The sequence below is a fragment of the Lampetra planeri genome, chromosome 7, assembly GCF_965212315.1.
Source record: "Lampetra planeri chromosome 7, kcLamPlan1.2.h2, whole genome shotgun sequence".
Lineage (NCBI taxonomy): Eukaryota > Metazoa > Chordata > Hyperoartia > Petromyzontiformes > Petromyzontidae > Lampetra > Lampetra planeri.
The window spans coordinates 7,497,319-7,519,979 of record NC_136113.1 but is presented as its reverse complement, the minus strand read 5'-3'; the positions used below and the strand labels follow the sequence as shown (position 1 = coordinate 7,519,979).

At 44.7% G+C, this 22,661-nt stretch overlaps 1 protein-coding gene across 3 annotated transcripts; it reads right to left on the bottom strand.

Moving 5' to 3' along the window:
- Positions 1 to 156: 156 nt before the first annotated feature.
- Positions 157 to 21,328, bottom strand: BAZ1A (bromodomain adjacent to zinc finger domain 1A). Of its 3 annotated transcripts, none has more exons than XM_078596186.1 (27): positions 20,813 to 21,328; positions 19,052 to 19,330; positions 18,173 to 18,310; positions 17,914 to 18,003; positions 17,713 to 17,800; positions 17,414 to 17,539; positions 17,105 to 17,207; positions 13,325 to 13,500; positions 12,283 to 12,378; positions 12,006 to 12,144; positions 11,513 to 11,659; positions 10,672 to 10,773; positions 10,257 to 10,481; positions 9,884 to 10,049; positions 9,339 to 9,434; positions 8,890 to 9,023; positions 7,712 to 8,037; positions 6,919 to 7,138; positions 6,117 to 6,262; positions 5,613 to 5,818; positions 5,381 to 5,529; positions 4,501 to 4,760; positions 3,559 to 3,854; positions 2,762 to 3,234; positions 2,012 to 2,160; positions 1,250 to 1,337; positions 157 to 1,078 (listed from the first exon to the last, which is right to left on the bottom strand). In XM_078596186.1, the coding sequence occupies exons 1-27, from the start codon at positions 20,923 to 20,925 to the stop codon at positions 900 to 902; spliced, it is 4,710 nt and encodes a 1,569-aa protein (XP_078452312.1). In that variant the 5' UTR covers positions 20,926 to 21,328; the 3' UTR covers positions 157 to 899. The 3 variants fall into 3 exon arrangements, with proteins under 3 accessions (XP_078452312.1, XP_078452314.1, XP_078452313.1); XM_078596188.1 differs by having other exon boundaries at positions 2,012 to 2,157; XM_078596187.1 differs by having other exon boundaries at positions 4,501 to 4,757.
- Between the last annotated feature and the right edge of the window lie 1,333 nt (positions 21,329 to 22,661).

The window sequence follows — 22,661 nt, the reverse complement described above, 5'->3', positions numbered from 1 at the left end:
GACATCTTGTTGCATTGTAAGGAGGTGTCACATGCTCTATTTATAAATGATCCACCAACCCTGCCCGAGTCACTGGATTACAAGCCACCGGCACTGCCACCCAGCTTCCATCATTACCATTGGTGTAAACTCCCAAGATATCAAACCAACACCAGCTCTTTAAAGTGTTTTTAATTTCACTTCAAAATACAGTACAGTATTACAAAAAGTAGAAGGTACTTCCTGAGTGCTTATTTAGCAAGTGAAGACAATAACATTTATAATCTTGGCGAAAGAGCTGAGGCGGAAAGCACGATTGTTAACGGGTTGACAGAATTCCACATCTAACACCAATGCTGGAATTATCCAAATATGCACATAAACATTGGAAGTATAATAAATATTAACTAAAGGCTATGAAAAATACTGTAAATTTGTATTGAAGATGCCACGTTATTTAAAATATTTGCGTCCTTGCATTTTCTATTGGTCGTGTTTGCACAGCTCTCAAAAGCACACAGAGGCCATTCCAGTTTGTAGCCCAGTGTGTTAAAATATCTCCCATTGCGCAGCTTAATGCAGATTTTCTTTTACTTCATAAACAGTGCCAAAGTTTACTTTATTTAGCCTGCATGACAACTGCTTTGTTCAAAGGTACAAAAATGTCGATCGGCTATCAAGTGTATCGTAAAGCTGTCCCAAGATCCTGGCCATAAAGACAAGCATTGAAGCTTAACATCAGTATCATATTGCTGTAAACGCCTTTGGAAAACGTGTTTTATTTTACAAACCAAAAAAATAAACTGTAATCCTTTGCATACCATTTTACAAAAGATTTTATTTAACCTGGTTAGTCTGAACATTTTGCCCACACAGTTGCCCGAGTGGTTAACCAATGAGACAGTGCTTATTCAACTGTCCTATCGCCGGGTACGTTTGTGGGGTAAGGCGTCCTGTGAGGCAGAAGTGAGACCAAGCGCAGCAGCTCGTTCAAAGAAATATGCCTGTAGCCTCTCACCAGCCTTGGCCTCGTTGGTGTGCTGAGGATTGTAGTCAAAACAGTTCCGAAATAGGAGATCCACATCTGACAAAAAGTCAGCTGTTGGTGACAAAAAATAGAAATACGCATCAGCTTTCAGGGCATCAAAGTTGTGGTTTATACAGAGGCAACAGTTTTCTTCTATCATAATGCTTAGCGGAATTATGTTGAATTGCATGGAAAATAACATTTGTATTTTGTATGTTGTGAAGCTGTTTTTGTCAGACTTACCAGAGGCGGCGTATTCCCAGCTGTTCAGCTTCTCACGTATCACATTCAAAGCAATGGGCTTTTTAACGATGTCATAATAATCTGGCACCTGTTTGAAAGTAAACGTGTCATTTTACAACAGTATGTTCACATATATTGGATATTGCAATAAAAATGCTGTTGTGCGCAACTGTTGCTATGGTAGAAAAAATCAATATAAAGCATGGTTGCTATGTATTTACAGCTTTGACAGCACAACTCCAATTATAGTAACAATAGTTTTCACTTGTAATGCGCACAGTATTCACTCACACTTCATAAATATTCAGAGGCGTGAGGCACCACAGAAAAGGAGAAAAGGCAGCCAAGGTAGTTAGCCGGCACCCAATTACTCCCCAAACTCTGTGATCATATATATAAGGTGTTATCGGTCAATTGATCAGTGTTTATATGTGGGAAGAAACCAGAGCACCCGGATAAAACCCTCTTGTGCGAGGGGGCAAATCTATCTCATAGAGAGATGGAACAGATGAAGATTAGCTCACACTTGCTGTACGACCATCTCCTAGCGAGCAAGATAAAGTCAACCTCGATGCCCACAAGGTAGTTTCACGACATGTGTGTGTGATCCACCAACCCTCGCCTCCACAGTACAGGATTATCAGCGTGCGCCACCTTCGCCCAGAAAGTGGGGTCAGACACATGGGCACCACGTGTGCCATTTTTGGCCCCATTGTTTTTATTTTTGGACGTGGAACGTTGCTCTTGGCCAAGTGACATTACCTGACTGCGCTGGACCAGCTTGAGGAAGGGCCAGCTGTCAATGTGTCGGATCAGTTCGATCACTAGCTGCTCGCACGCTGTTAGCTCGTGCGTTCCCGAGTGCCGGCTTGAGCTTCGCCGGCTCGTAGATGCCTCACCACTGCCTTCTGCTGATAACACAAGAGCACAATGACACGGTGACGTGAAGATATACTCACTGGGATGTGTTGACTTCTGTAACACATTTCAATTGCAAGCTGTGGTAGTTCTCTTTACACATAATACATCAAAGTCTAAACAATTATTATACATTTTTATCATGACAAGACCTCTACACATGTGCAGCCCTTTAGTCAGTACAGTGCTGGATGGCCTCCCCACACCACGTGGGTCATTGGTGTTATTTGACCATACTATTAGCATAATAACAAGTCCGATATATAACATGCACAAAATGTGTGCGAGTCACTAACAAAAGTCAGAGGCCCGTCAGTGTGGATTGGTGAAGGTGGGGAGCATAAACATGCCAGCGTAGCACAGTATAACAAAGGATTCCGCTGGACTACCCTCTGCTGTCCAAAACATAGCCCTGCTGCAGCAACACATAACATCCGTTATGCATAGTGGTCGACCATTCATGTGTTATCCGGGCCCAGCCCTGTCTAGCTTCAGAGATGTGACACGATAAGATGGATTCCATGTGTGTTGGTCATAGACAAAACCCTACAAGGGTCGCGGGAATTATGTTTAACAGTGAATGGTCGACCCTACCGGCGTCGCTGATACGTTTGCTTGCTCGGCGTCCAGTTTCAGCTGTCCCTGGGGAGGTCTCCGAGCCACCTATGCGAACATTGGGGGGCCGCCCTCGGCTGCGTGTTGGTCCAGACACTTCCGCAGGTGAAGCTCCATTGCTGGGTGACCCGTTAGAGCGTGGTCGTGACGATGAACCTGGGCTTTTTTTGCGACCCTCCGACGCGGCCTTCTGCTTAGCTCCAGCCTTATCCAACGAGGCTAGGCTCTTCCCCGAGCCTGGGCTCTGCTTAGGAGTGCTTTTACCCGAACCTGGCAATGACTTTTGATCATTCTTGCTTGCAGAAGTGGATTGCTTGGGTCCGTTTGGTCGAGTACGTGAAGAAGCATCATTGGGAGTTTGTCTGGATTCCTGTTCAAAGTAGTTTTTACCCTGGCTGGCCACTTTACCTCGAAGCTTTACAGGCAATTTAACTCGCCCTCTCTGTGAAGACCTTTGACAGACAGACCAAGTAAACATGCATCATTTTTAATACATAGCTTAACTGAACACTAGATCATATTGATTCTATATACAAAATTGTGAGAATGCATATTAAATCAAATATACCAATACACATTGACAGATGAGCTAAAATATGTGCAAAGATGGAGGCTTTGTAATGTTCAAAGGTGAAATCAACCTATCATGGAGATCATACATTTCTACACTTGACTTAACACCAGTAAGTAATTCACAGATCATTCATTAGTGGCTTTAAATAGGGAGAAATTCATCAAGATAATTTACAGCAGGGTAAAATCAGCGTAATAGTTACCTCGCCTCTTCCTCCAATTCTTCTTCCTCATCATCTACCTCGTCCTCTGAAGTATCATCCGATTCATCTTCTTCTTGGCTCTCATCAGATTCGTCACTGTTATCATTATTCTCCTCCTCCTCTTCTTGTTCCCCCTCCTCCTCTTCTTCCTCCTCCTCCTCCTCTTCCTCCTCCTCCTCCTCTTCTTCCTCCTCCTCTTCACTCTCCACATATTTAGATCGTTTTCGTTCTGCTGGGCGATGCTTCCTGTTCTTGGGCCGGCAGTTCGGGCAGAACCAGTCTCCCTGTGGAATTGTCTGAAAGTAACAGCGACACACAACCAATGATAAAATAACTTCCATGACCCTCACAGCATGGGGAGGGCTCCAAGCCAGCAGAGAATTGAATAAAGTGCTGTACGTGTACAATGGCTGCTAAACCTGAATAACTCTAATTTCTTTAATATAGCACATCAACATAAGGGCATAAAATAAACTATTTATATACTGAGCGTACTAACAGCATTTATTTCCAAGGTAGAAACGATTGGAACCTACTTGCCATGCAAACTGCTGCTCACGCAGCCGTTTCACCCCGGCCCACTCCCGAGTATCCCCATTCCTCTCAGCTTTGTTATCCCCATTCCTATCTCTGCCCCACCCCCTCTCTCTCATCCACTCACTCTGGAGCCCTTATAAGCAGCTACATTTGGAAGGTTGCCCCCTCTCTTTTCTCTCCACCCGAAGAAGACCGCTTGTGTTGCGATCGAAACATCGTGGGTTTTTTGCTTTCAATTTAGATTTTTGTTTTCTATCTACGTGACTTTACCGAAAGAACCAAGAATATGCGAACTGCGTCGATGCTAATGAGACTGTCTCAGAAACGCTTCCTGTATTTTACCTTCCAACCAAACTATGTAAATAAAAAAAGGGATCCCAAGACAGCTCGGTACAAACGCCGTACCTTGACCGGTGGCCGTAGACAGTAAGTGTGATGCCCTCGGTCACAGCCGTCGCACAGGAGCATGCACTCTGCGTCCCTCTTGCGCCGGCAAATGCGGCAGCGCGTGTTGAGCACGGAGCGCGCCCACACCACGCTGCCCTCCAGCGTGGCGAGGTGCACAAACACTTGAGACATACTGGTGCACACCATCAGCGACTCCTCCCAGCGCTCCAACAGCGTCCGATTTGCCCGAATTCCGCCACCTTCGCTGCTCTCCACTGCTGCACAAAGCATAGATTCACATGGGGGGTGGGGAAAGCTATGGCCCGTGACTTAATTCCATACGGCCCGTGGCCACTTGAGGCCTAGCAATTTAGCATGGCCCGTAAAAAGTGTTTGTACGTCACCGCAGGCATCTCAGCCCCGCTAATCGGGTACGAGAGAAAATATTTAGACCTAGAAATATTGTGTTGATATTAGCAAGCTCAGCCACTTGTCACTGCAAGGACCAATTGCAGCCACAGAAGTGATCAAGGTGACGACTTTGTGTGGTTGCCTGCCCAAGGTATTTGAAAGTCCAATTTGGCCGACGAAGACAAAAATTCCATTCTCCTACTTTTAAAGAATAATAACTAATGTAGTTCAAAAAGTAAAATAAAGCCATAATTTTGTGCTCTAACCATATTTATCATTGCAAATTCTGTTTTATCATCGCAAGTATTTCTTCTTCTCCTTGCTTTTTCTCGTGTCTGGTCTTCCATGTTTCTTGGCTTCCTCTACTGTTTAAGGACCAATGCCCTTCACACACATGTGCATTGATAAACATCTGGAGTGACTCATATGCTAATTCTACACACGTCCAGGTGTGTGTGTGTGTTTGTACGCATGTCAAACGTCGTACCAAGAGGCTCCTTAAGGAAGCGGCGGCCCAAGCCCTGCTCGATCTGCAGCAAGGCCATGGCCAGGTGACGAACTGGGAGGTTGGTTGCTTGGGGGGTACCGGTACCCAAACTCCCCCCACTGCGCCCCTCCAACTTGACATCTGAAAGTCTGCAGGAAAACACTTCATTGTAAATTACATTGCACCATTGCAGGTGTATGTTTAAAAACACGCACATACAAAATACAGCTACCTGTCCTTAGTGGAAGGCTTTTCTAGAGGTGTGCCCGTTTCCATGGCCTGTGCTGGGCCATCCTGCTCCGACTTGAGCTGTCCACTTTCTCGGAGCTTGCTGATCTTGAGGTTGCGCTCTCCCTGAGGTCCCCACACCAGCTCGTCACACATGGGGTCGTAGTGGCCGTTTTGCAAGGCTGTACGCCAGGCAAGCCGGTCTGCCACCTGCAGGCAGAATAGTGAAATGTTTTGGAAAAAGTTACATGGAACATCACGAGCATGTACTGGAAAAGCTCCAACTTCAGCTTCTGATTGAAGCAAAAGAAGCCCCCAAACTCTTTTGGCAAGCTGTGCATTGTTAAGTAACATGACAGTCTATTTTATACGCATAATCTTTATTGAAAATCTCATTGGGGTTCATGGTTAATTTCCCCAAGCTCTTAACTGGATATCGAAACATAGCGTCATATTGTAAAATGTTGTTGCTTCTCCAGAGGACATCATCACTGTCAAAACAAGGCACCTGAATGCCTCCAAGAGTTCCTTGCCAGATGCGGTCCTCCATGTCCAAAAGAAGGTCCTTCAAGCGTCCTTCCAGCTGCACTTCAGCGCTTGAAGGTGGCCCCTGACTGGACACTTTATCATCATCATTCTCCACAGGCTCTCGTTCTAGGTCGAACAATTCAAAGGCAAAATTAAGACACTATTAGTTAAGTTTGATGTTTCAAGTGAAATGGATGTAGCAGTTTGTTTCCTCTCTGAAAACTAAAGGATAAGACACCTGGTCATAGTTTCCAAGTTATTATGACATGATTATCTTGAATGCAGGATTCTCACAGTAAGCTCACGACAACAATCCCCCTCTCTGGCGAGATGAAATGTGATGCAAGGCACTCTTGCATTGCCGAGGCATTTGAGCACCCTATAAATGCACACCTTTATCCTTTACTTAGATATTGTACGTGTACACCCGCAACCCTTCTGTCAATCCACAGCCGAATGAGGATCTTCCCCACATGCGCATCGTGAGGGTAATCGACCGTATTTCCCATGCTGGTCAGTGCAGGTTAATGAAGGTAGGGAACATAGGTATTGGGAGCATATAAATAGTGAACCAATCGATTTTGCTGCATTTCCTTCTGCTGGTCACCACATAGCACATCCCTGTAGCTGCCTGTGACAACTTGGTATGTGTGGTGGCCGCCTATCCACGCACTATCCTGGCTCAACCCCGCTTGGCTACCGAGATCTGACGAGATCCAGCACATTGCAGGTGATTTGACAAGAGGCAGTCAGATGCGATGACTTGCATGCTACTTCCATACCTGAGAGGTGAATGAGCTCAGTCTGTGCCAGCTGCAGGCTCTGGATGATCCGCTCCCGCTCCAGGATCAGGGCCTCACGGAGACTGCTCTCCCGTAACCCACGCAAGTTCAGGCTCTCCAAGAGCTCATCGAGTTGCTCAGGGCGATGGAAATAAAACCATCGGTTTGGGCGTTTCACCTCACAGCCCTCCTCAGTCGTCCTGTCACCACTTCCAGCAAGCTGTCCAGGCAGGGCAACAGAGAAGATATCGGTGAACACCAAAGTCACATGCTTTTAACAATTCCTCTGGATTGGAATTAAATTTTTCTTTAATACTCAATAAAATGACACTATGCGCACTCTTAACACTAGAGGTGTAACAACGGATCAGTTATTCAATTCTGAAGTTCACAATAATCCAGTATGTGTACATGTACAATATCTGAATTTTGGCATAAAACTATGTGGTCTAACCCAAAACCAAATATTGACCATTGTAACGGCAACAAAAACCTTAATTTTAAAGTTAAGCTCACAATACATGCAGTGAACTGCGTGGGAAAGAATTTAAGTTTTCCGATTTATGTTGTATGCTTTACGACTGACACAAGTGGACGCTGCAATTCAACACAATGTTAAATAAGCCATTCTTGAATCAAAATTGTGACCCTGAAACATCACCATTCATAGACTCACCAGATCATTAAACTTACACTTCATAACTTCACGCCATTTTATTTGTTTTGTTTCAAAATTAAATCTTATCACCATCACATCATCACTGCACACACGAGAAGCAGTTTCTTTAAATACCAGAGGTTCCAACTTGTGTGGGCTTGCTTTGCTGCCGTCCTCCATGCTAGTGGCCTTGTCTGGTGCCCCATGATCTCCCCTTCCAGAGGGTGGATGCAGCATGTCCTCTGTTAGCCCATGGTAGTCCTCCTCCATAAAGAGCCCCGGTATGGTGTTAAAAATCCAGTAGCGACGGTAAAATCGGTCGCGCCCCAGCGGCGCCACATTCGTACGAGCCACTGCAGAGAGGATTCTTTCAACGAGCTCCTTCTCGCGAAGCACCAAGATGTCCGCTTCCGAGATCTCTGCGCTGTTGTCATCTTTTCCCGACTTCTTTCCCTGCTTGCCTGTCAATGCGCCACAAGAATCGCAGCACTCGGCAATTATTAAATGCTTTGAGTAAACACCCTCAATCCAAGAAGAACCTGGAAGAGGTGAGCATGAAAATGTTGTGCAATGAAAGTTTAATCCCAATGCATCAATGCTGAAACCCGTGAGCATTATCTTACCTTTGCAAAAAGTGACTATTATTAGGAAATATTTGCGCGAAAAGAAAAAAACCTTTCACGTGTCACTACTGTTAAATCTGTCATGCCCTTGGAGTGTGCTGTGCTTTTGTACATTTACGAAAGTATTGCTTTAGAAAAGAAAACCTGTCGTGAAAAAACTGTAGTGTGTACAAGTACATGCCTTTTGTAAACCCACTGCTGGATGAAGGTTTCTCCACTCCGTGTTTGGTTGTGGGGGTTTCCTTGACTTACACTTCACTACGCTGATCAGTGCTGGTTGGTGAAGGTGGGGAGCATAATACAGTACAACAGCGTATTTTGCTGCACTGCCCTGTGCTGCTCACAACCTATCAACGGAGCAGCCTGTAACTAGTGTGTAGTTAGACAAAATATCATCTAAATAGACACGTTAAACACATAATTTTAACTGTTAAGAACAGTTAAGTTAGAATGGGCAGGACATGTTTCTCGGAGGGTTGATGGCCAGTGGCCGAGAATAACGAAGGGGTGGCAAGCCAAGAGTGTGAATGTGCCCGAGAGGACGTCCACGGTGGAGACTGTGCTAGCTGGGTCCTTACGTCACATGACTGTAAGAGATGGTTTGGTGAAACCTTCATCCATTCGTGATATAATTAATAGCCGATGATTATGATAATCTACGTAACAAGCTGAAGAATGTGCCCCCTTTACCCGACTTATTGCGCTCGGTGTTCTTGGGCCGGCCTCTGCGTGGCTTGCTGGAACCTGCCGCTTGCTCGTCCTGGGCCGAGCCCCTGGCCGCACCATCAAGCCCCTCCGTGCTCGTGTCCATTCCAGAGTCGTCACTACGCAGTCATAACAGCGCTTCTTCTATCAACAACCGACTGTGCACAAATATCACCTTCAAATTTAATACAAATATACGAAGCCTGTCAAAAGGAGAGGCAATTAACAAGGTTAAGAGGGTTGACAAATGCTGATGGAAGAGCCAATGGGGGCAAATTGGCCAACAAAACTGTTACCCATTCCTGATGGGAAAGAAAAAAACCTGTCAGTCAAAATCATATTTAAAATTTTCACAATATTTCTACCCACACGTGATTGTTGTAGGTTTTTGAAAAATCTATTTTCAGCTGCTAAAAATGCACAAATTCACATACCCATCGACACCATTTTTGAGCGGTTCCTCCACAGGATTGCCCTGGATGAGCTTGCGTTCCTGCTCTTTAATTTTCTCCTCCTTGACCCTTCTGAGCCTGTTTGGCCGGCCAGCAACACAGGGCAAGTGTTAGGTGTCACGTCAAGATATATACGTCATTCTAGGCAGACAATTAAACATGTAAACAAAACGTACAAGTGTGCCAAATATAAATTTGAAAAGATGTTTACAAGTCAGAAGGTTAGGTTAAGGAATGTTAAAGCAAAATAAACAAAGTTAAAAAGTGCAGGACACAATGAGAACAATTAACTAGAGATTGACAAAATAAACTGCAGTTTGAATATCGAGAGAAGGGGGAAAAAAGGAAAAGGACGATGAAGGAAGAGTTGGAGAGACAAAATCTAAGTATTTTTGGGACACTACTGTACTGGTACAACCTTGGATAGGAAAGCGTGGAAGAGAAAGTGGGAGGCCTTTGCCCAGCAGTCAGAAGCACAGGCGGATGACAACAACAACATGGCAGCCACACAATGGGTCTTCCCTCACCTAGCGGCAGCCTCTTCGCGCTCACGCCGCAGCTTGGCATTTTTGAGCTCGCGGAAGTCCTGGCGCGCCTGCTTCAGCACATCGAAGTTGTCGTCGATGTAGTCGCGCGTCGTCACCAGTGTCAGCAGCTCCAAACTCAATGCTTTCACAATCATCAACTTCTCCGCTAAACACACAAGATGCCAGCAAACGAACGCAATGAGAAGTTGCAATTACACAAGCCATTGTTTCAGGTAATTCATCATGTAAAAAAGGGCACAACGACTTTTTTGGATATGCACAACACACAGATAATACTCACAAAATAATGGCACTGAAAGTGAGGGACGTTCAATCACTGTTCAGTGTCTATGTTGGCAGAGCTTGTGCTTACCTGGGGTGAGATCGTACGCCGAGACATTTGCCAGCCGCTTGAGGAGGCCGGGCTGGCTGAGCCGTAACTCCACACAGGGCCCATCCATGGTGTCAAAGCCACCACGCTGCTGATATCGGTACTTGGAGTTGGCAGGCATCACATCAGAGCCGGCCATGAGCACATGAAGGCGCAGGATTTCTGAGACCGAGCAGCTATCCATGTCCAGTTTGCGGAGGGAACGACCTGCACAATGTACACACCAGGGACGTGTAACACACCCACTTTGCCACCTCTAAAGGGTTTGAGAGTCATCTTGCCTGAAGAAAACGTTTCCTGTAATGCTGCAGATAATATATATCATAAGGAGTACAAATTCACTCATGGTGTTTATGTATTTTACAATCCCATCGCAGGTCAGGATTTTCTACCATACCCTGGTGCAGCTGTGGCCAAGCTGCAGCCATCGCAGCCACAGCGCCGATGGCTGCCTTGGTGTTGTCCTGCTCCTCTTCAAGGGCCTCGGACAGCCCAGTCACTGCAGCCCATAGATGAGACAATCATCAGCTTCACTGCTTGCATGTTGTAACCATTTTGGGCATTTCATGAACAGAACATGCTTTTGTTTTTAAGTGAATTTTACATTATGTAGTGAAGCCAATCGCAAATAAGTCAAACTTAACTTGGTAAAAATACCTGTTGGAAGTTTTAAATAAAGACCCTTTCCACTTAAATGATATAAATTAACTATACAGACTCATTCAGACGCTGTCGCCTCGACAGACCTAGTTTTCACCTGAGGACGGCTGCTTGCGTTGTGGCCGAAACGTCGTGAGAATTGTTTTAGGTTTTATTTTTATTATTCTATTACTTCCCTTCTACGTGACTTTACCGAAAGAACCAAGAAGATGAATCCCTGCAGTCACGAAAGCTTTAAATCGAAATATACAGACTTATACAGATGCTCTTTATTTATAGACAGGTAAGAACCTATTTGAAATAAAACGTCTCTTTTTATTGGGAAAAATTGGTTTAAATAGGTATAGCCAATGTAAACAAAAAAATCCCATGTGCGGAGATCACAATTCTAATAATTTAAAGCTAAACGATATTAAATTATACATTCAATACGAAGTGATATAAGTTTAACTTCATCATCAGCCAGTAAATACTAAGCATGCCTGGTAATACAGAACTAATACCCTCAAGCAGCTTGCTGGAAATCGACTCAAATGGAGCTGAAACTCTATTTTGCTGGTGTGATAAATTCTTCATACTTTTTGCATCAGCATCCGTGGGTTGTTCCCGCACGCCGTCTTCCTCCTCAGCAGTCATTGTTTGGAAGATGGCAGAGAGGAAGAAGAAGAGTAACTCGCAGAGCGGGCCCTCTGGGTCATGGTCCACCATGGCCTCCTCCACCATGTCTACAATCACATCACAACACCAAAGAATATTACAATTTTTATTATTATTTATACCGAACCTACAATTCAGAATATCTTGAGGTGGAGGAACAAAGGGTATTTGAGATAACAAAAGAAGCACATGGTAAGAAAAGGCTGCGGACTAAATAACGTGGAAAAACAAGGCAGCATCTACATTCTCACACAGACATTCACGATTGTATAAACTTACATCACGGCTCATTACAAAAATGGCTCAGAACTGCACAATTAGAATGTTTTTTGTTCACAAGCCTCTACCCGTGTCATTTTAATGATGAATGGTTAAACAAACTATTATCCCCGCGAGTGTTTGAAAAAAATTTACCGAGCGTGATGCCATTCGGAAATTCATCCTTGAGGTCAAAGAAATCCCCAAATGCATGTAGGAACTCTAGCAGCATGAGGGCGTCGCCAAACAGCTCCGGAGGCAATCGTGTCCGCACTGCAAGGGGCTCAGGCAGAGCCTGAGAACACAGAGGGCAGTGGAAATCAGGGGAGATGCACACCCACATCATGAGCATATTTGCCCGATATTGACATTGTGTGTGAATAAGGGCATTGGCAAAATCATCAAAAAATTCCAAACGAATTCTCGTACTCACCTTCAAGTCTTCACATTCCATGTCATCTCGCAGTCGATTCCACTCCTTGATGTACTCTGCATATTTACGCTTCTCTTCACGCAATTTTTCACGCTCCTGGCAAACCGTGCGACATGCCAAAAGACTTGTGTAACCAGACATTCCACTTCGACTTTTTATCGAGATTTGCTAAACTGTATTATTACTCACATGGAGATGTGCAGGAGTTATTAGCGTTAGTAATTTTCCGATAAGCTTCCCATTCTTCCATGTGGTTATTATTTTACTATATTCCTTTTACTGGCAAAGGGTCCACTTAATAAAAATCTGTTCAAGGCACCATTCAATTTTAATTATGACATTGGCACAAATATATTTCTGACAACGACTAAAATCTGCAGAACCACATTTTACAGAGGGTAATAGTTTGATTTAGTCATTAGAAAAACAGAATATGTATAAACCAGGGCAATTTATGAAGGTCAATCAGGATCAACATTCTTAAAGAAAGCAGAAAACAATAACAGGATAGAGTTCTTTTGGAATATTTTATTTGAAAATAAAAAGCCAAATGTCAATGTTTCTTAAGAATAAAGTTTTAAAGCAGTACCTAGTACTCATGATGACAGATCATCAACAAGGACCCGACAAAGAAAATTAAGCAAAAACTGAAAACTATACAGATATCAAGGAGTGATGTGTACATACAAATAAAAAGAGAAACAGAAAAAGGAACAGGTGAATCAGGGACCTCGAATCAGATACATTGTTTCCTGTTAGGATAAGCAGGCGGCCTTGGACTGAACACGTCACTAAAATAGATGATGGCTAATGGTGGATGATTGTAACAAAATGGCAGTCAAAGGGCAGAAAGCAGCGTATAAGATTGACTAGTACAGAGATGACGTGATGACATCAGTTCATGTGTCATCAATGAACTGTGAAAAATGCAAATGGTGTGGAGGAGACCTTCGAACAATAAATAGCCGATTTTTAGAAAGGGCTAAGAAAAACAAAATATTAGAACACAAAGTAACTTATAGTGGGGGATTAAATTAAAAACCTTTTCTTTCATTTCCTTGAGCCGCTCTTTCTCCTTGAGTTTTTCCTGCCTTTGCGTTATCCTGGCCTCCAGCAGGTTCCTCCGGAGCTGCTGCTCCCGGGCATAAGCGCTCACGCTTGCACTCTCCTCATTCTGCCGGAGACCCGGAGCTTTGTTTTCTTTGGCATGGGCGGCTGCTGCACAACAGCAGACATTACAGAATCCATAATTAGCTTTCTATCAAATGCGTTTATGGCCATGTCATTACACTTCCAGATCTTGAGTGTTAACTGATATTTCTCCCAAGACAGTATTCGGAATGGAATGATGTGGAAATATATCTATGACAATCAATTGGGACCCAAACAATACTGTAGGTGCATTGCTTGCCCAAGAATATGTTTTTTTCTGAGTGATTTGTATGCAAATATTTTGATGACAAGAAATGTTTTATTCATGCCCACACCTGTACAGTTCAGATAGCTAAAATAAGTGTACAATATAGAAATAAAAATACTGTACAAGTGACAAAACCAATGCATGGACCAATTACAAAAAATAAGTATAGATGGGAGACTACAGAAAGATGGTACATAAGAGGGAACACGTTGCAAAGAAATCATGACAAAAGATGTCAGAGTACATACATATAGTACAGGAGAACCTTGAATATTGCGGGTTTGTTTGAGATTTTTACCTATCGCGGGCAACCTCTCAGTAAATCAATTTAGCTATAGCAGGGATTAGTTTTGGCCTTTCGCAGATATACTGGACACGGAAGCTGATACCGTGGTGTGGCGCGGGCAAGGAACGCAAGGCAAGTCAGTCACACCTCGACCTTTGCCGTATAAGCATCTCGCGGACAAAACAAAAAGAGAAAGATCTCCCATAGAGCCTTAACAGACTATTGGTGAAAGTGCTGTTAGCGAGCACCTATGAAGGCCGGCACAGCACACGACGGGGTGGGTTGCCAGCACCACACCTGGCTGCCTTTGTCTCCCGGGTGGCTATGTTTACACATCGCATCAGGTACTCATTTGAGGCTGAGTTGACGTAGGGGAAAACCCAGAACCAGTTAAGATTGTCATCAATAGTGTTGGCTGCGAGTGGAAATCTAACTCGGGTAGCCGGGTTCGTGGCAGAGCGCAAACCGTCGCGGACAAACACACGCGCTTTGGATCATCATCAGCAAGTACAGTATTTATTAAGCATTTAAACTATTTATTGTCTAGGAATGTTTTTTGTATGGGGTTTTTACGTGTTTATTCAAATTTTTTATTTAGTTCATTTGGCATACAGTATCGTCCCTATTTCAATTGTGATGTGTCTTTTCGGTTGCCAAGTACTTAACCCCATTATTTAGGTTAGGCTTAAGTATCGCGGTTTTGGCTTTCGCGACACTTTCCAAGAACGTAACCCCCCACCCCCCCACGATATTCGAGGGTCTCCTGTACAGTAAATCCCCATTTAACACTCGTTCGCACAACACATTTTTGCTTAAACGCTGTTTTTGTTATTTAGAACGTTTTTCGCTTAACGCGTACCATGCCCGCTTTAACGCGAGTCTCGCGCATGACAGACTACTTTTTTGAGTGGCGTGGGTCTAGGCAGCATTGTTCGGTGATGCTATGTAGAACTTCTTTCACACCATACATAGCCAGCCGTGCTCATCAGAGATACGGATGCAAGGAGCTGGTACTGTACTAATGCGTGCTGTGATACACGGCGGGTCTTTCTCTTCCTCCGTCTTTGCTCCAGCATCTTTGTGTGCCTTGTGTCATCCGACTTCCATATCTTTTTCACTCCCCATCTCTCTCACGCACTTTATATTTAAATAAAGGACTGTCACACACAGCATATGTACGGCACTGTCAAAAATTTACAGGCTGGAACGGCACCCCCACCGTTATCATTATTCCTGATGGGAAAATTACTCCCGTTTAACGAGGATTGGCTTTATACAGCGAGGACTTGCTGTATACAAAAGACAAAAATAGTACAGCACACCCTTAATGCGTTCCTGGAGAACGGCATGAATATAAAATCTACGACTTTTATTACTCAAAGCTTATGATGAAAATAGGGTGGGGGGGGCATAAGCATACATTATATTTAAACAGAACCATATAAATTGTATGCAAATACAGCAAAAGCTCTTGTCAAATATGCCCGTTGATCTGAGAGTTATACTTTTGGCTCACCAAATTTTCAAAGTACATAACACTTTTCAAGAAAGAAACGAAGTCTACATTTTAACTATGATATACCTAACAATCACCCAGGAATGTCCTTAACGCTCATGACGTCACTCCACATCGACCATCCCCCCTCATTAATATTCATAAGCAGGTGATGTCTTCCAAATGTACCCCCCCCTCATTCATAATCATGAGCTGGTGACGTCACTCCACATCGAATAGCCCCCCCTCATTACTAATGAGCGGGTGATGGCACTCCACATGGAGAACCCTCCCTCATTAATAATCATGAGCAGGTGACGTCACCATATCGAAACCATCCCCCCCTCTATTGATAATTATTAGCGGGTGACGTCACTCCACATGGGGGGGCGAGGTGCCTCCTCCCCCCTCCTCAGCGTCATAACCCTCACTACAAAGGCAGAACCCTCACGTCACGCGATCTCTGTAACGCTGTTGAGACATCAAAGTAAAAAGGACGTCATGATGAACAAGGGATTATAACCTTAAAATTAAATAGGTCTGTGTCCCCACGCCCTTACAAATTGCACACGCATTAATGCAATTAATATCACGTCGCAGTCTGCTTTTCGCTTGCAAGTTTCAGATTTACTGGAATACACCCATCCATGGACGGGCAAAAGGCTAGTAATAAATAATATACAATTTGACAAAGGTACTTACCAGTCAGTTGTATATCATTCTACATTAATTGCAGAAACGCAGTAGGGCCATTTAAACTACAGTATACAGTAGTACAGAATTCAGCTAGCGCCACCACTCGTTAGCGTCCTGAAGCTCCCATAAACAACAGATCTATGAAAAGTGTACGGCAAGATGCCAGGTGGCTGTCGAAATTTTTCCGGATACGTGAAGGAAAATTTGTATCACTGTCTATGACAGATGTGAGTTAATAGAGCATTCCGGATGGTAAAGTGCCAGATAACAGAGCTTTTGCTGTATTAAAGAATACATTGTATAGTATTTGTGTTATTAAACTTACCTTTCACAATGAACATAAACATGTTTAAAAGTACAAATATCAATGAATAAATAAATTTACCTTTTACGGTATTATTTTAACTCACCTTTAATAGCACTTAATTTTTGTTTAGGGGGCCATGGTTCGCGGTAACAGTGCGTAGTTCCAAAAAATTAAGGTAATAGACTCGCGTGTAAAACAGTGTGACAAAGGCAGACTGAGAGGCAGAGCATCGCGTGGGTAACGTTCGCACACTCACCATGCACGCCGCTGCCATGTGTCAATACAATACTTCTTGTCGGATAGTAGTGTGCTAGGGCCGCGGATATTTAAAACACTACCCCGCGAATTTCAATAGCACTACAATAAATCTGTTGCGATTACGCAATGCCGCATTTGTAAAACCCGCTAATATTCAGGGTTTACTGTGCAGACAAAACACATAATACAGTATAAACAGTGCTAAGACAGGACAAAAGATGAGGCAGTAAAAGACAGTACAAACGCCGTGATTATTGTACAAAAGACAGTACGTAAAAAGCCTAAATTATTACATTCTATTCGAGTAGGCAAAATAAAAAATGAGTTTCATTTGCAGTGATGTCATTTTCTCTATCTCACCTGCTCTTCTCATTGCTTCTTTCTTCTCTCTCAATTTCTCCATTTCTCGCTCGGCTTTGTTGCTGTGATGCTGAGAACCATCTCTGTCCATGTCACCAGCAGCCTGAGAAACAGTTCACATTGTATACAATCAGCTACACTAAAATGTAATGTTCCCAACCAGTCCATCAAAATTATCAGTAATTATTGTTCTCTGAAGTTTATATGGGTTTTACTGTGTCATAAGAGTTTAGTAAACTTGCACATTGGCACAAATTCATGATTCATCAATGTTAAATAGTCATCTTGAACTTTGTCGTAACCTCTCACCATTGGCACCTGACTCTTAGGACGCACACGGCGTGACACAGAGTTGCTGTTAAACATCGGGGCTCCATCGGGAAACACTGCCCGGAAGTTGAACTCATTCAGCTTGTACTTGGCCACTGTGCTGGCCTGCAAAGGTAATGCATTATGGTTAATATGGTTCCAGCAGCTTCACCAACATACCATTTATAAGTAAGCATGCAGGTACAATTTATGACTGTCATTTTCAACATTCGAAGATTATTCTAAATTAAGCATACAATTGGGAAATTACTTAAATATAATTGAAATAACATACATACCTTTACTTTAATGACTCCATTTAAAACTTCTGTGTTCTGCTTCAAGAACATTTTAACTTTTTCCCTTGTGAAAAATCCTTTCCGGCGACTAATGGAAACACAAACAATAAACATTATTATTAGGTACAAAGTCAAAGTAAAAAAAGTGTTTTATTAGTTTTACTACTATAATAAAACAGTACGCAAAATATGTACACTTACCCAATTACACTAGCCTCAATAATAAATGGCTGCCTTGATTCCATCTTGAGCAACTTTACTTTGTATCGGTATAGCGCAGGGTTTCGGACTCTGTGGGTTATTTTGGGAAGAGAGAAAAAATTAGCAAGTCAAAAAACTTCAATGACAACTGCAACGCCAAAGATGCATGAGCAATGTCACTCACATGAGTAATTTGAATGAGAAATAAATATATTTAAATTTATTTGTTATAAATATGGTCCAGAAAAGTAATTCTTACAGGCCTGAGCCACTGTCATCTTTATCTTCTTCTCCATCACTGTCGCTGATCACAATCACGTCAGCCTTTGCAGCATGCCCATTGGCCCTGCCGTTTTCCATTGGAGGCGATACCACTGCCATCACGCAGCAACTTTGTCTGTTAGGTTCACACGAAAGCACAAATGTTGAAATCAACACTCTGTAAAAGCATATACAAGTCAAACTGTCTTTACTGTGCGAAAGAAGTTCAACATACATACAGTAGAACCAGAGTAATACATACAGTATACCATATTCTCCAGATTATAAGATACACTCGATCCCCCCCCCTATATTTGAAAGCAAACGTTAAGGGTATGTTTTTTATTATCTAGTAAGGTGTGACCAGATTTGCATAAATGCATTGACACTGGTCATTTGTGGAGCACCTGATTATATGGAGCAGATTATAATCCGGAGAATATGGTAAATAAACTGATGCTTTAGTTAATTGGCTTTCCAGAACAATCTTGTACAGAATTTGTTTAAGCACCACGTAAACCAGGGGAGGCAAAGCGTCTAGAACCTAAGAGCTACTTACCGACATTTTCACGTGACCGAGAGCCACAAGATACGTGTGCGGTGGTCACATAAGGTCGGTTAGTGCTCACTGGTTGGTTGTGAGGAAATATATCTGCAAGAGCACTTCGGGAGTACTCATGTCTGGCTCCATTTCCAAGGGTGAGTGCCCTGGGTCGCTCTCACTTCCACAGACTTTTCCTCTTTTAAATAAAGTTCTTTAGACAAGTTACAAATTTGTTGTGTCTCTATCGAGCCGTGCTTTAACTCCCCGGGGAGGCACATTCGGCTCACGAGCCGCGGTTTGACCACCCGTGGTGTAAATTCTCGCACAACATACCTAGCACCGCTGGCATGCACCACCTCCACTTGCTCGCCGATTAAAAAGCGGTCTTTGAAGAAGGCGTACACATCCTCGCACAGATCCTGGAAGCGTGTGCGGGTTGTGCAAGCGGCCAGGTAGAGTAGCGGCGCGAGCAGCACTGATGGCAGCTTCTGGAGAGAGGCACGAGCTTTCTCCTCTGAATCGAGAGCCTCCTGGTAGGTGAAGCCAGACTTGCCCGTCACCGCACAGCTCCACACCAAGCTATTGCACAGGATGGTGCGCTCAAAAAACTCACTGAGAGTGAGCGAGAGAGAGCGATAACATAATGGGGAGAAAAGTATCATTCATTAGCTAGTGTTTGAAGCACTTAGAGGCATGTTGGCATGGATAAACAATAAACACTGGGCTTGATATCAGTTGGAGCTGTCTCTGGAAAATATTTTACTGGATTGGGTACCCCCGGAAAATATTCCAAGAAATTAAGCTCTGGTTAAATATCATAACCAGCTCCAAGTTAGGTATGGCATGAAATGCGCATAGTAAAGTTTTCAAGCATTTCAGTTATGTAACATGGCTAACATAAAAAAAAGGTATGCAAGTACTTAACATCTATGTTATTTCCAAAGCGGGCATTCTTTTTCAGTGCGCAATGGATCATAATTTAGGTCTCGAGTTTCGCACGAAGTCGCACGCCGAGTTTAATAGGGGGGGGGGGGCGCACATGTAGAACACTTGATGAACTGCGGGCACCAGATATCGCCCAAAGTCAATGTGGCTTGGCTGTGGAGGCCACAAACCCTGCTGGACCCACGTGTCGCTCTCGTTGGCGATATGAGAGGCCAGCTCCAACTCTAACCCCCTCCTCGCCGTTAAGGAACCTGAACCTGGGTTTGGTTGCCACCTGTCCGGCTTTCCCACGATCGTCCTCTTATTGAGCCATCTGTCCTAGGAAATACGTACTATACGTCGTTACGGTTATGTCAGTTAAATGCAGTTACGCCCTCTTACTCCCCATACGTTCCGATTATTTGTACCCCAGGAGGTAGTAATTATAATCCTGGGATCGACCAACCCAACATTTGAAACAACAGGGGCGTTCGCCTGGGCAAGGGAGATCTCCAAGGGCTTTGGTATCTGTCCACATAACCACACGGAGCCATCCCTGATGCCAACCATGTGCTTGGCTGGTGGCGTGAGTGGCACGGATGATGGACAGGAGACAGCATCATCAGCAGCAGCACACGGAGTGTGGGCGAGCGGTTGGTTTTGTTTGTGCCGCGGTCTGCATGGGGAGCCATGAAAGATGGCGAATCGCGTCTCAAGGCAGCGACAATTAATGAGATGAATGACCCGGCCCCTCTCCAGCCGAGGCATTGAGCCCCTTTCACAATGCGCTCACGACAAGCCAGGCCCCGAGGAGAGTTCATTGCTCCTCCTTCCCACCCACCCCCCGCCCGCCCTCTCACGGCGCGATACCGAAACAAAAAAAGTACAATGTGTCCTTCCTGGTCCGCCACGAGGCCTTGGGCTCAATCATCAAAATCGCCATCATCATTATCGCCGACACCACCGCTACGACCAATTATCATCACAACCACCACCACCCTGGCCGCCATAATCAATCATCGTGATCACCAAACATCACCACCAACACCACCACCTCGTCCATCTCGAACTGGCGAGATGACAGCGCCGACAACAAAACACAAAAACCTCGTCACTAATTCACACAAACGAGGCCCTCCGTGGCAATACAAAACGCCTCTCGGCACTCACTCGTAGTCCCGGAACGCCTCGTTGGTGACCTTGCAGAGGAAGAGGCCCTCGTCGGGCCTCAGCTGGGCCGGCGGGGCCTGCCGCAGGAACGGCTTGCGGTGCAACAGCGGCATCCTCCCGCTCTCGTCGCCCACCACCAACACCACCACCACCAACACGAACCACAAGACGGACCGACCGACCCGGCACTCCTCCCCCCACCACCCCGGGGCGTCTCACCCTCCTCAGACCCCTTTCACAACCCTCGGTCTTCTCTTCACAAACTCCTGTTCGTCTCCTCTCCGTCGCGCGTTCTTTCTCTCTCTTCCTTTGCTCCACCTACTCCCTCTTCCTCCACAACTTCTATTTCTCTCCTTCACAGCCTCTTTACGCCTCCTCGTTCTAAGCCCGCAACCGGTCTAAGATGGAATGAAAGCAGCAGCAGCCGCCAAGCGAGCGCCGCTCGATGGATTTGGAGGGAAAGGCCGCCGCCTTCTCCTCCCTCAGCTCCGCCTGTTCCTGGTCGGCCTCCTCCTCCTCCCCCACCACCACCACACCAACAGCAGCCACGCGGTGGCGGGGACAATGAACCGCCTTCCTCTGCCGATTACCACGATGCTTAGATGCTATCAAGATGAGATGGGGGGGGGAAATAACAAAAAAGACGAGCTAATGTGCTCTCAAGCCACCAATTCTGGGATGTTGATGGACGCACGGCACTTGCGATCGAATGTTTGAACAATCTCCAGGCCACCCGTGCCCAACCCCGAGGTTTATTTTATTCCACACACGATAATAAAAAAGCAAAGATGAGGCAACTTTATTGTCTCAACAGACTGCTGGGGGAGGGTCTAACCGAAGATAAATGGGGTTTGGCCTCGTCCCCGGGCCCTCTCAAACCCAGTTAGCGTCTAAACCACCACCACCTCAACCTCCTCCTCCCCGTGTCTATCCTATGTGTGGTGTTGTTGTTGAACAGAGAACGCGAGAGCGAAAATAAAACCGAGAGGGGGGCACAGGAAGGAGGAGATGAATGAGGAAGCAGGGCCGGTCAGGGGGAGGTGGATTGATGGGGGGGGGGGCTCTGAGCCCTCATTGGCCCCGCCCCCTCCTGGCCGTGGGTCACGCCCCCGGTCGTGACGTGCAGGGGCTGGGGGTGGGGGGACCACCACAACGTGGTTTCATATTCTTGTTGTGGTTTTCACACCTGATGATGAGTGCTTGTTTCTAGATTTGAAGCTTTCGTGACTGCAAGGATTCATACTATTCTTTTTTTCGGTAAAGTCACGTAGGTAAAAAATGAAATTAAAATTAATAAAAATAAAATAATAAAAATCACGATTTTTGCACACAGCGTTGGTTTACGGTGCTTTTTCTGCAATATTTTGCTGTCTTTTCTTGGATTTTCTGTTTGCACATATTCACTTTAAGATGTTTTCTTGTTCATGTTTTTGTTTGTTTCGGTTGCACCCGAATCAAGAGCCGAATGGCTCACAGGGCTATACCTAATAAATGAACTTGAACTGAAAGAACCAAGAATATGAATCTCTTGCAGTCACGAAAGCTTTAAATCGACAACGTGGTTTGCTGTGGACACCGCCAGCAGCTGTGGAGACTCGGGAGTGTTGCACGCGTGTTCCACGTGACAGCCCTTTTTAGCTCGATCCATTGCTGGATGAGCAAAGAGAAACCACGGTAGTTTGAGCTAGTGCGGTGTGTAAACAGCTTTTTAAAATTGAAAGCTCGTTTATTTGGCACCTCCGATTAGCACGGTTGGCAACGTACGGCACGAAAGAAATTCAACATACAAACATCGTGGCCATTCAACACAAACTATGGACCACAATGGAACCACTACAGTCTGCGATGG

What these genes read in the sequence shown, in the direction of transcription:
- BAZ1A (XM_078596186.1), bottom strand. Translation starts at nt 20,925, where the DNA reads ATGCCGCTGTTGCACCGCAAGCCGTTCCTGCGGCAGGCCCCGCCGGCC. An exon ending in TCCGAATGGCATCACGCTCG is followed by an intron (nt 11,660 to 12,005) that starts GTAAATTTTTTT and finishes ATGTGATTGTAG; the next exon opens with ACATGGTGGAGGAGGCCATG. An exon ending in CACGGATGCTGATGCAAAAA is followed by an intron (nt 10,774 to 11,512) that starts GTATGAAGAATT and finishes TATGGGCTGCAG; the next exon opens with TGACTGGGCTGTCCGAGGCC.